The following is a 13,492-nucleotide window of genomic DNA, read 5'->3' as shown; positions in this document are numbered from 1 at the left end:
AACAAATGTTTTAGTTAAGCTGATTACTTGGTTTTACTCGGTCTGCCCCAAACCAATCTTCATTGGGTCTGGAGCAGAACCCCATCCCCCCAAACCCTGCAACAAATGAGTTAGAATTTAAAAGCTGTGACACAGCATAATGCCTTTGACAGAGAGTTTTCATAGGTGCTGCTATTTAGGAAGTCAATGCCTCATTTTTCAAATTATGTTCTTCATTTTTTCCAATTTACCCCTGAGTTTAAAACAAAAAAGTTTTTCAGATACATTTTCTGTTCTCTGCTCAAACTTTATTTTTGCCTTTCAAGGCCTTCAGTCTGCATACGTTTTTTTGGTTGTCTTCTTTTTTAACAGTGTTATTCCATGTTCAGCTGATATCCAGACAAATCTTGAACTTATATTCGACTCAGAAAATCAGCAAACTAAAATTGGATTCAAAATTCTGTCTACTAAAACTCTGTAGTCAAATAACGTGAAAATGCCCAACAAAAGCGCTCTTAGAATTCAATGTATCTGAAAAGTGAGACAGAAATTGGTACTGCATGCAAAAACTCTCAAGTGCAGCTTTGTCACAAAAAAAAAAAAAAAAGCAATCATTATGAAAATATCTGTGCATCCAATATTGAAAGCTTTAGTTCTTCTTCCATAGCATCAGACACGTTTTTCCACCACTTTAGTTCCTGGGTTAATCAACGTGAGCTTTGTGAGAATTTCCGTAAGGAAAAAATTGCACAAAGCATCTCATGGGGTAGTAATTAAAAAACAAAAATGAACAAACAACAACAAACAAACAAAAACACCAAAATAGTATTTGATTTGTTTTGTTTTCTCTAAGATGTTCTGAGAGAAATTAAACGCTATTTCTCTATCCTAAAAGCATTCTCTTAGGAAAGCCCAGGAGAAAGCAAAACGTCAGCATGGATTTCCTTGTGGAGAGCTACCAATGTTAAGACCTTCTGGAGCAGCTAACTTGCCTTCCCTTCCTACACCTACTTCGCAGTCAGTTTTTCCTGCAGCTAAGAAAAGTGGTGCAACCTCTGTGCTGCAGTCTGTTAGATTTATTGGATCCAATATGGAGGTACAGATTCTCACTTGCTCGTTAATGTATAACAAGATAGGTTTTATGGAGCATATTTTAAACTTCTGTTGTTTCTTCAACAGTCTGAGAAACAGAAGACCCTTCAGTCTTCCCTAAAACATTACCACTTACCTGCTATAGAACGAAGAGGAGAAGGTTACTGGCCATTTTAAGGTATTGAGAGTGTGAAGAAAAACAAGAGTATGCAGTGATCACTGTTAGAGATCCAACAAGAACAACAGTGCTTTATTTTGTGTTTTTCTGACAATTGTCAGAAACCTCCCAGAGCTATAAAGGGCTGCTCACCTAATGCTTTGGTGTGCTGCTACCAAAGATGATCGATGTTTAATTAAACACTCTGCACTGGACTTTCTAAATATATATATTTTTTCCTTTTAGAACCCGACAGAAGAAGGGATTGGTTAAAAATAACAAGAGGATTTGATGAGGTTCAGTATTAGGAATGGAACGTTGTCCACAGAATACAGGGTTTCATATTAGATAATAAATGACTGCTAACTTCTGGAAAGTATTTACTTCCTGTATTCAATGACTTCAACCTCAAGCTTTACTGAGAACTTGCAGATTATACAAACATATGTTTGATTTTGATCAAGTTAGCATAACTGGTCAACATTTTTATATACCCACCAGTTAAAAGGGTAAGCAACTTTTTATCTGATTCAAGAGCAAACCAGCTAAGACTCTACTCACATACTTGTCTTAGCGGAGGAACTGCAGTCCAACAGTGGAACAGAGAAAAGGGAGACTCAAACAGCAGAATGCAACGGCACAGGTAGGTGCTGCTTCTCTTTTTAGTTGAAAGTCGTACTGAGGAAGGTCATCTTCCTCCTACTTCTAAGTAGAAAATAATTCCTAACCACGATTATATCAGAAGTGAGTGTGAATACATGAAGACACGGTGACCAGCTGAGTTATACTGTCCTGCTGCTGATAGTCATCTTTGTTTGTTAGAGGTTCATACTGTTGAAACCAAACAGGTGGAGAGCTTGAGCGGTAATAAGGCAATCCAATATTTGAATTTCTAACATTGGTTTATTTAAAAAAAATAATAAATTAAAAGGTGTGATGCTAAGCTTAGGAAATGGATTGAAGGACTGCAGCTCTACAGGCAACAAAGTACAAGCAGTAACCTCCAACGTTTTACATTTTCTGCTCTGAGCTTATCCGGTGGTTTGTGCTTTTTTTCCTCAAGAGCAGATGGTGAAATAAGGTTCTCCGACTTTGTATATCACAGCAATTTTCTCTCACATCAGTATTTGAGGCTGTTGGCCTGTTAGAATAAAAAAAAAGCAATTCAGCAGATTGCTTTTGCTATGAAAATTGGGTATGTCATATGAAGCACCACTGTGGAATGTTTTCTTCATTTATTTTAAGCTTTCAGGTGGATCTTGCACATTTGGGCACATACAGCACTTCATGGACGTTTATTTAATAGCAAGTTCCTTACTATTCTTCTGGAAACCAAATATAGTTCTCTGACTGTTGGATTGGTGGGCAAACTTGAGTTTTCCCACTTGCTTTCTAGTTAAAACACATTCAACTTTAAAATATAAATTGGCAAGCAATCCTTCCAGCTAAAGTTCTGCATTGAGACCATCTCCTTCATTATTTAATTTGCTTTAACCTACAGCTATTTTTTCCTACCATGTTAAGAGCTATGCTTTTTATAGAACTCTACATTATTTCCAGATAAGTTGTTTTCTTTTTCTTCCTAAAATCAGTTTTCCCATAGTGAAGAAAGGATGGGGGGTGGAAGACTTCCAGGTGATTGCCCAGTGGTAGAGATACTGCAAAAATCCAGCAGCACACACGGACTCCTTCTTTGCTATTCAACTATGATTTGTAGCAGGACGTGCTCTGCAAACAGGTATGTATGTAGCTGCTGTTATTACCCTGATGTTGGATGCTATGATCCTTATGGTACTGTTGTTGTTTTTTTTTTTCCTACAGCTGGTAAATTACAAAAAGTCCTTTAAAGGCCTTTATTACATCTTTTCCTCAGCTGTTTCACTTTGACTCAAACAGTATGAAGCACTCATACAAAGAACTCTCCAGGGAGGTAACTGCATTAGTTTTTAGTGACAAGGTTTATCTGTATTTTAACAGCTAAACCCAATACGTTAATAAAACAGAACTTCTGAACAATAATGCTGCTCAGTTTCAGTATTTTCCCCATTCCTTCTATTTTAGAAAACCCCAAGTATATTCGAGTTGTAAAGTACAGTTCTGTCTTTAAGTGATGTAGACAATCCAAATGCCAGTTTATAAATACAGCTGGCACTTCTTTATGTGCCAGCTGCATGACGAGAATAAGAGATGTAGTTACAAGCAGCTATGCAGTTGTTTCTCTCCAGGTTTTCATTCATCTCCTGCCTAAAGGTGCCTAATGGTTACTTGCAATTAGAAGCATTCTAACCCAGCTACGTGGCTGGGAGCAGGACGGGCAGTTGCTGAATTACGGCCTCATGCACAGCTTGTGCCTACTGTCAGGCATGCTGCACTCTCAGGCTTGTGGCCTCAGCTCTGCTCTGCTGACCCAATGCCCATCTGCAAGACTGGCCAAGAGGCTGCGTGTTTCTGCTCAGCACTGAGAGATGCCAGGGACGCGGGTCATTGCTGGGGCTTGGGATGAAACAGCAGCTCTCTTTTTTTCAATCTTTGCAAGAAATGCCAAAAAGCAGTTGAAATGTTCTGTTGCCAGTGACTTAAATTTGTGTTGAGACAAGCAGCATTAAACTTTACTTATGCGTGAGGTGCGTTTCCATAATAGTTATCAATTTGAAACTGTTGAATTGTAAACGAGATGCCTCTAGGAGGGAACAACAAGTTGTCTCAAAACCATGTCTTCTGCATGCTGACATCACTTTAAGTTTGCCAGGTCAGAAGGTGGCTGTGTCTGCTCCCGCTGGATCATTCACTTCTAACCTCCCAGACAAACAGGCAGCATTACGGATTACAGAATCCTCGCCCCACAAAGCTTCTGCGAGATTTCCGCTGCCTGATGTGCTTTGAGATCAACCATGAAGAATGAGAACGGACCAAAGTTACTTCATTTTCCTAGTCAAAATTCAACTATATTAAACATGAAGCAATGTTCCAGGTGAGGTTTTTCAAAAGGAATTTGTTCTACAAAGTTTATATTATATTTCTGTACCAAACATTTAATTCAACAAAGGATTGATTACATCAAAACGGATCAAATTTGAACAGAAAGTAAACAAAAATGCATATTCAAGATAGTTTAATATGTATTTTCTGAATTAGAAATATCACTTTCTTAAATGACTGAGTTTCTAGTGTAATGATCCATTAATCCCCTCCCCGTCACTGAATTACATTATTTATACATATAATACAGAGCTGATTGCAGTTGGAAACAACAATATTAAAATAAATGTTTAATAGATACAAAGGATCTTCTCTCCACAACATAGTTTTTCTGGTGTTTAGACACCGATTTTAAAGTAATTTTCTATTAGCATTAAACTATTTAAGTGCAAAACAATTCTGTTTTAAAAATCTATGATTGCAGCATCCATCTTCCTGAATAACATTTGAAGCCGGAAAGTAATGACTTTCATGTTCTATGAGTGCATTCCAGGCTGTCCTCTCGCCACCTCTGGTTAAAAAAATCAGTGCAAAATAAACAATGGTGAAGTACTAATTTAACCATTGAGCTTACTTCAATTTAAGAAACATACTTTATTTTACACTATATATATTTTTATTTATATATTTATATATATAGATTAAATTACACTGGACTTCAAAAGTATAAAGAAAACCAAAAATGTTACTATATTTTTTACCGCAGCACCAAAGGAAGCTTTTTTTTTCAAATGAAAACTTCCTTGGGTGAGCAGCTAGCAGTATTAGCTGTAATAAGAACTCATTACATTATTCCTTTTCAAATTACTATGTGATTCACATAATTCCATGTTTACACTCTGCCACATTATAATTTGTGATGCTCTTTGCCTGAAGAACGGCTCCTGGTTCCATTGCCATTACTTCTTGTCCTGTGTTCAGAGATTTGCTAGCAGTAGTGTGGTGGCTATACTACAGTTCCACTTGGAGAATTGGCCTGGTTTTGGGATGACAATAAACCCTGCAAACAAAGCAGTTTACATTAATCCAGCAAGAGAACCTGAGAGTACTTTTATAAAATTATTAGCCTGAAGCTAAAATTAGTACAATTTAGTTTTACCACCACTTGCTTACTGAAGGTATCAGCACCTCCTTCCCCACAAAAGAACCTCAGCCACTATGGTATCAGTCAGCAGCACACAGAAGAGCTTTCAGTACGTCAGGACGCGTGTGCGTTTCAGACGCGCGGTGCACAGGATTCCAGCACTGGGTTTCAGTCTGCCTTGCGCCCCAAAGATGGTACACCAAAAAGCGATCGTTTTGGGGGTGTCAACAAACACATCTGGCTCAGGAGCAGCAAGGTTGACAACTAACCTGATACAGGAGAACGTTCAGTCTCATATGCTACTGAACATTACAAGCTTTAAACAGAAAACTAGATTCTCTAACCGAATACTGAGTTATTTATGTCATCGTAAGGAGAAGGACACACTGAGTCAGAGTTTAGTGAAATTTCCCATTACAACTTAAGCTTGTGTTCAGAATTTATTTAATCTGCAGTGCCATTCTAATAAGATGAGACTTTATTTCAAGTGTAATTCTGCTCCTGTGTGGCAGCCCTAGCTCAGCAGGGGCTACCGTTCTGAGTTAAGGCAGCCATACCAGGGGCAAAAGACCCCACTTTCGATGCATGTGTAGTAGTCCCTTTTTATTTATTCACATAAAAGGAACCGTACACCAGTTATTTAGGAAAAGCTTAATATCTAATTACAATTTCATTTTCTTGCATTGTCACTATTTACTTAAAACTGCCAGCAGACTCACACAATGGCAGCTAAGCTGGAAGCACACCAGTGACCATCGCTGTGCCACTTGCACTACATGGTGGGCATGATAAATGCACTTTTACCAATTCCTCTCAATAGCTACCAGCTTAGTTTCTTACCTCAAAAATAAAGTTCCTGTGACTCATCAAAGCCGACAGGTTTGGGCAGCAGTTAACACACAGTGCAGAATTAGGTCACATCTTTAGAATCTACAGGAGCTCTTTCTTGCTTGGGCTGCAGAACTGAAAAGTCACTACTGATGGAGAAATATCCTGACCACAGACAGGGGTGGAAAGGGGACTGGATTCAACTGGGCTGGGTTCAACTCAGAGACGCTGCATTTTCAGTAAGAAGAAAAAGTTTCATTATTATTATTTACGGAGTAACGAGAAGGCACACTTTTAAAAGCAAACAACTGAAGCACTCCTGACAGTTTTTACCAAGAAAGGTTTCAAAGCAAGGAAGACGAAACACAACTCTACAGTTCATTTACCGAAGCCTTCTTCAGAAGTCAATTATATCCAGCAACAACTGGAACGTCTTTCTTGCAAGATTACATCCACTAAGCAAGTTTCATGTACCCTGGAAAAAGATGTCCAAAAAGTATTATTGTAAATCTTTAATAAGAAGGACAAATGGTTCATATGCAAATATGTGCTTTATAAGCACACAGAAAATAGTAGGGATCTTTCAGGAGGATCAAGCTCAAGCAAAGAGAAATAAGCACTATTCTAATACTGCATTTGTAATGCAACCATAATTGAGAAATGAAGAGTCATTTATTTTCCCACAGCTCCTGCAGAAACTGGTAGCAAGTGCTGAAATGCAATGTGGTGCCTGATTCCCCAGCGACTACAACCAGCTCTGGAACACGTAAGTTCCAAGACCAGGCACACAGATTCTCTCAGCCCTGGGTTCATCTTCCACGCTGTGCATATTCCCTGCAACCAAAGCCCACACAGCTGGCACACGAGCAGCCCTTGTTCTAAATGATTCCTGCATCTGTGAGCAGGCAGGGCACAGGGACACCAAACTGCAGAGAACGTTATGATCGATGCGTGTACACATCCTAAAACTTAGCAAGTATCTTCTTCAAACATGACCAAGTTACAGCAGTGCAATTGCTATCCCAACATTCACTTCTGTGCCACTGGTCAGTGTTGTGAGTTCCTCTGAACACTTAGTCTTCCAAAATCATCTCAGACCATGGATGGTCATACAAGGAAAGCAAGAAGGTCAGGGCTTCAGGTGTGAAAGTTTTATAGAGGAAGGTAAGAATTTAAGAATTCCAGGTAGGTCCTGAGTAGCAAGAAAGATTCTGTGGAGTTCTGCCACAACAAAGCAGCTTTAGGAAGTCTTGTTTAGAAAAGCATGCGACAGCTCCCGAAAGTTTTGGTACAAAAACTACCATGTCAGACTGCGATCTGTAATACAAAGGCTGTGGGACTGCAATATTTCAACTGACATTCTCCAGGAAAAAGGTTGTAACAACCTCAAAAGTTCCCGTGTGGAAACAAAGGATGAAGGGATCAGAGCACAGCGCTTTCTGTGGTGAAACCACCCAGCCTGGGCAGGCGGGTGCTGAAGCATGGAACAAAACCTGCAGCACCTCGTTAGAGCAACAGAAACACTGCTGCTTAATAGCTGCGACAGAAAAAGTGAATAATGGAGATAACACAGCTTCAGATCCGCTGCGCCGAAGAGCACATAGCGCACATCAGCTTAGCTTAAGAACAAACAGACCGTACTCAGCATGCAACACAGACAAATCAAGAGATTGTTCAGAAAAGTTTTGAAAATAAATGCAGCCTTTTATTAGCACTGTTATTCTGTCAGCACGTGATGTTGGCAGGGGGCGAGAAACAGAGCAGTTATGAAACTCAAGTCAGGAATTGGATAGGACCACCTTCATCAGAACCTCAGAGAGAGCCCCAAGGAGGTGCTGCATCATTGCTGTTCCACTGGGCCTCTTTGGCAGAGGGCTGGGTTGTTTTTCTGCCATCAGCAACGTGGAAGCATCACACGTGCAGTCTCAGGGCACGCTGCCACACCACATTGATCCACACGTTCTCTGGCTTCCCGAAACACACAGCGCTTTGTGTATTCAGTAAAAACTTTGAAGGCATCAATAGGGTTGCATGGGAATAAAAAGTGTAACAAACGCAATCAAAATGACCATTTCCATCCAAATGCACAATGCTCAGCCCTGTGGTCTGCTCAGAAAGCCCTGCAGAGGCCAGCCCTCACGATTCCTGAGATGGCAGGGAGTTGTTTTTAAGATCTGGTTTTTTTCCTCAATTACACGAAACACAGTTTCCTAATAGAAACTCTGTGAATAGTGTGAAAGATCAGGATGAGACAGCTGATGGGAAAAACACATCAGGAAGACACAGCTAATCAGAATAAAAGCTATCAATAGCGACAGAGTTGATATTTTCTTTATGTAAATTAGAACAGCGCTAATTGGAGCCAAAGGTGTCACTGATGTAGACAGCAAACTGCACATTTGGACACATGGTCAAGTCACCGTAAAGCTGCTGCCTATGTGTGAATGCACAGCTCTGTTACTGGATGCTAACAGCAGCGACTGGGGAACTCGCTGGATGGCAGAGCTCTGCACAATTCTACTTTGCTTGGAAATTGAAAAGTAGGTGAAAAAAGCAGCGAAGCAAACAGTTGAGTGCAAATACAACCAATGTAAAACTTTCTGGACGCACAGAGGCCAACAGGTCCCACAGTACACGTCACTATTGCAATTAGGCCAGCAACAAACAATAGCGGAGTTAACGAACACCCATGCAAAAATGCCGTCGATCTGTTCTGTCATTGCTGCTATGGCCAATATATGAAATAATAATTACTGGCAGAGCATTGCGCACACAGTTATTGTTCAAAACTGTGATATTCAGAGTCACCTGAAACAAAAAGTCGTCCAGACTGAGCGCTTCACTTGACAAAAGTCCCAGAGCCTAATCCCGCGTTGGAGCAATAATATGCCCCAACAAAATGAGATTTTTCACATCTGTTTAAAATCCTGCAGTCAAATCAGCTGAATTGGATTAAGATTAGCGTGAACAAATGGCCAACAGATTCTTATACAGATGAGTCAGCATTTATTAGCTTAAATCACTGAACTGCATATATTTACTAAATCAGATACTTAGTAAATCAGTCTCTGACAGAGTCAAAATTTATCACTGAAGAAGGTTAAGGAAGTTCCAAGGCAGTGCTTGCTGAACAGTAACAAAACCTGCTACAGAGAAACATTCTGTATGGAATTCAGCTATCAGTTTGGCTCTGCCCTCCTATCTTTACAATCTGTGTACTGTAGAGTTCTAAATGGTTGGCTTTGTTTTATTCTAGTAGCGTTATAGAAAAGTATAACTTGAACCATTTGGCAGATCAGATCTCCTGAAAGCGTGTAGTAGCAACACTTGCCCTTCTCTTCTCCATATCCAAAGGAATTTTTCTTGTAACAGAGATGCATCACCATTTTGCTTGCCATCAATGAAAAGCTGTTAGAAGACTAGCAAAAAATCTTGCCTGTGTAGCAGTACAAGGTATGGTTACATCAAGACTAGTTTTTGAATGGCAAATGGAAGAATTTTTGCTTATTTTCCTGTTGGAGAAGAGTAAGGTGCAACTAAGCATCACGGAAAGCACAGAATGCTTTTGCCAGCAGAAACCTGATTTCACTCAGTCAATAAGAACTGCAGCTTCATTCAGGCAGCGATGGCTCACATGGCCAGAACACTTCTCTCTCCAGTCTCTCCAAACTATAAAAGCCAGTTAAGGTTTTAACTTTCTAGATTAGAAAATAACGCAATTGAAATAAACCAGGAGAAAAACTGGGGGAGAATCAGATGACTGAAGGGAAGCTCATCTTGGTTAGTTGTAGAATAAACATGATCTCAGCATGACAAGAGATGAAACAAAGGAAGAAGCACCTACCTAACATCCAACTTGAAAAACAGAAAATAATGTGACCAAGCAAGTTATTTCCTTGACAAGTTTGTGCAACGTCATTAAATAAAGGAAGGTGTCTTCTCGCTTGCATGTTCCAAGTCATCTTTTGTTATCTTCTGTGACTGCAGACCTTGTGAAGTTGGTTTGGTTTCACACACTGACAGTAGAGAACTGGTTTGAACAACCTGTTCTTGCATCACATGATGTAATTGGCCCACGTCAGCTTTCGGGACTGATTTATTTGACTGATTTATTTTGTTTTTCCATTGGCCTCTGTTCTTAAATACACACATTATACACAAAGTGGCCAGCCGGTACTTCTGAAGTATCAGTATGTTCTCAGGTTCATTTAAGAGAGAGCATTTCCTCAGTTGTAGTCTACAGATGACTTCCCTAAGAGGTGAAGAGAGCCCTACCTCAGTCAGACAGGAGTGACACTAAGAAACTACTCCACTGAAACTTCTCAGAAGTGCCTCTGAAACACTGCAATAAGCATCACTTGTTTGCTTCCTCCAGGAGTTAACACAGAGCTATGGCTGCAGGGGTGAAGCCACCCTTAGGCCACCCAGATGAAATGCAACTTTACCTAAAGCAATTCAAGTTTAGATGAGCTTATTTCCAGACTAGTCAAAGCTCTCCTAGACTAAAGACGCATGAATCATCCGAGCAAGCCATATCCTCAGGGCTGTAGATTCAGCATTCGTTAGGTAAATGTCATTAGGTAAATGTCAAAGTCTAACACTGGAATAAACAACGTACCCTGCACTAGAGTCCACAGAAGAAAGAGCTCCTGGAGAGTCCTAGAAGGAACAGCAAATGCCCCGGCCCAGCTCCTGCTTGGTGGCTAGGCAGAACCAGCCTAGAAACATCCATGTCTGTGTTTCATTGAATCTCAGCTTAAAGTTCATAAATGGTTTTATAAATACTCTGTTACTCTAATCCTAAAAATATATATATGTATATATATCAGAAGACACAATCTTATCAGCAAGATTTAAACATCAAAATGTATGCATTATCTTGAGCTGGAGGGAAACATTTACTCAGAGCTGGTTACAGGATGCGCTCAACTTACTTTAAAACATGGCAAGTTAACAGTTTGCATTGTGGCCGTTTGTTCAGCACAGTATGAAAGCAAAGGACCACTACAGACTGCAAGATAAATTAGAACTCAAACATGGAAAAGGACTATTGAAAGTTATCTACATTTACAGTTCAATCACACATTTTTATTTAACATCAGTATACAGAGGACAACCCCAGCAAGTTATTTTGTAATGTCAAGTATTTAGTAAAGTTCTTCAGCTGTAACAGTGACAATAGAACAGCTAAAAATAAGCAGTATGAAACAAACATAATTTTCTTAAAATTATAAATATACCAACAATACTTCTTAAAGCTTAATTATTGCAACAGTTAAATTAACAATAGTTCATGTTAGAAAGGCTCTATGAAATTTATTCAAGTTGTCAAGAAATTAGATGGAAGTGTAAAAAGGAAATACATATGAATTTTACTTTTGATTTTCACTAAAGGTAGTCAATACAATTTTGTACAGTATCACCTAACATGGCAATCTTTAACAAACTCCAGTATACAGAATTCATAAAATGCAGAAAAAATATTGTTTAATTTTTACATGTAAATCGACAGTGAATTAACTGACACAAATTTTATTACTGTAACATAAGCAGGCCAGCATTTTAAATATTAATTTAGAAGCTTTATATTGTTAAAGGGGCAGACATATACAGTCATCGCAAGTACATAACCAAATTGTAAGAGGTGATAATTCGGAACACGGGTCTTCTAAAAAGCGTTTAGTAAAAGTCATGTTATTTCCTAATCCAGACATCCTCATCATAAAGCCTTTGCAGGGCCGTGGTCTTTCCTGGCTTGGCGGAGCCGCGCCTCCTCTCACACGCACACACACACCTTGCTATAAATATCACGCCAGTGTACTAGGTTTAAGTTCACCCTGATAATGCAGGTATGCTCTGTGCAACTTTGCCGTTACGCACGTTACAGAAAGCCTCAAATTTCAGCACGGCAACCTGAAGTCGTAGCTGTGTTTCAGTTCTACTAGAGTCATCCCTGAAGTTTATACAGATACCGTATCACGTTGAAAGAAATCTATTTGATAGTACTTAAATACCAGCAATTGAACTTCAATTGTAACGATGAAATGCTCCTTTCCACTGAGGAAGAATTAGTATGTATAGCTGCTCATCTCACTCAAAATATAGTGCATGAATGTTTAAGTACTCTTACTAAAACAGAAGTCATACTAAGACATGATACTGTACTACAATTGTAGTTAACTGGAAAGTTCAAGGATGTTATAATTTAAGTCTAAGTTTTCCTGTACAATAAGTCAAATAAATACATTCCATGTGCATTTGTTTTACAAGATGGTAACGTGTTTGTCTTGCTAGGTTATACACTGCCATTTCACCTGGTCGTGGCTCTGCCCAATCCTACCTTGAGCTTTCTGACAAAGGAAGCAACTCAGCAGCAGTTTCATGTCAGTAAACTGAGCCGCCGCGCACGGCAGCGAGCAGAAGTCACAAAGGGCTCCTCTGGCCGTTCAGCTCAGAGAAAGCTTGTTGTGCATCTCTAGGCCCCACTTCACTCTTTGTTTATGGGTTTGTTTTTAGTGTTTTCCTGCTTTGGTTTTTTCTTCTCGTTGTTGTTGCTTTGCTTTTTAATTGCTTCTGCAGTTCCTGTAATTCAGTCTGAAGGAGCTATAAAGGTCAGACACGAAGCCTACCTCAGTTCCTCTCAGATTTTTTTTCCCCCTGTCTTAAGACAAATACAACAGCTCTATAATGCCATTTACATTTTCTGCAGGGCTGGGAAATAAACGGGGAAAAGGAGACAGTTAATTGTCACCATGTAGTTGAGGAAGTCCATACTCTTGTTAAGGCAACCTATTTTTCTTACTACCCTGAACCTTCTCTCAGAAACAGGCTAAGAAAAAATGAGAGTAAAAAATTTTAATGAACCCTGAGTCTCAATCAACTTGTTTCTTATTAAAATTTTTCCATTTACTTGACCTTATTCTGATCGGGAGCTAGCATAATAGTTCTGGGAGTGAGATACGAGCATGGGATAGCCAGTGAGGAAGCTCAAGGTATGATTATGCTGTACACGTGACATAGCAATTTGGAGAGCTTGTTTACAAATGGCGAGGACGCTGTACGCACTGTACAGCCTATCCTAAGGAGCACAGCTGAAAAGAAGTTTCTGGATTTGTTTTTTTCCACTGACGGCAGCACCAGAGCAACCACAGAACTCAGACCTTGCCGTGCACTGTCCAATTATCCAGCGTGTCTTTTGATGGCTACTAAAAATGAGGGAAAGGTAGCACTGGCTCAAGGCAAATTATATTAAACGCTGCAAGTCTGCTTCAGCATTCCATCCAATTCTTTCTTTAGGCTGGCAGTGCCAGGAATTTACAGAAGGCCTTTTGAGGCAATGATGGAAGAAGCAGCAAGATTCAGAGGCTTTCACT

The 13,492-nt window shown here is 39.6% G+C and overlaps 2 protein-coding genes across 8 annotated transcripts in view; one reads left to right on the top strand and one right to left on the bottom strand.

The window, feature by feature from the left end:
* The window catches only part of MOK (MOK protein kinase), a 25,964-nt gene extending 15,898 nt beyond the window's left edge, over positions 1 to 10,066 (top strand). Inside the window, exons 10-12 of one of the 3 annotated variants that reach the window (XM_052695852.1) lie at positions 875 to 1,075; positions 1,159 to 1,249; positions 2,821 to 10,066. In XM_052695852.1, coding sequence (XP_052551812.1) covers positions 875 to 1,075; positions 1,159 to 1,248 — 291 coding nt within the window. In that variant the 3' untranslated portion in view covers position 1,249; positions 2,821 to 10,066. Of the gene's footprint in view, positions 1 to 874 lie in introns of all 3 variants that reach the window. The other 2 variants (XM_052695851.1, XM_052695853.1) reach the window with 2 other exon arrangements.
* WDR20 (WD repeat domain 20) overlaps positions 4,801 to 13,492 on the bottom strand; it is a 44,267-nt gene continuing 35,575 nt past the window's right edge. For 4 of the 5 annotated variants that reach the window (XM_052695849.1, XM_052695850.1, XM_052695846.1 and 1 more), the window contains one exon: positions 4,801 to 5,207. In XM_052695849.1, the coding sequence (XP_052551809.1) occupies positions 5,154 to 5,207 (54 nt within the window). In that variant the 3' untranslated portion in view covers positions 4,801 to 5,153. The other variant, XM_052695847.1, reaches the window with a different exon arrangement.

The sequence above is a fragment of the Tympanuchus pallidicinctus genome, unplaced genomic scaffold (genome assembly GCF_026119805.1).
Source record: "Tympanuchus pallidicinctus isolate F22 unplaced genomic scaffold, pur_lepc_1.0 scaffold3, whole genome shotgun sequence".
Taxonomy (NCBI): Eukaryota; Metazoa; Chordata; class Aves; order Galliformes; family Phasianidae; genus Tympanuchus; species Tympanuchus pallidicinctus.
Note: the sequence above shows the minus strand (reverse complement) of the source record. Positions and strands in the feature narration are given on the sequence as shown.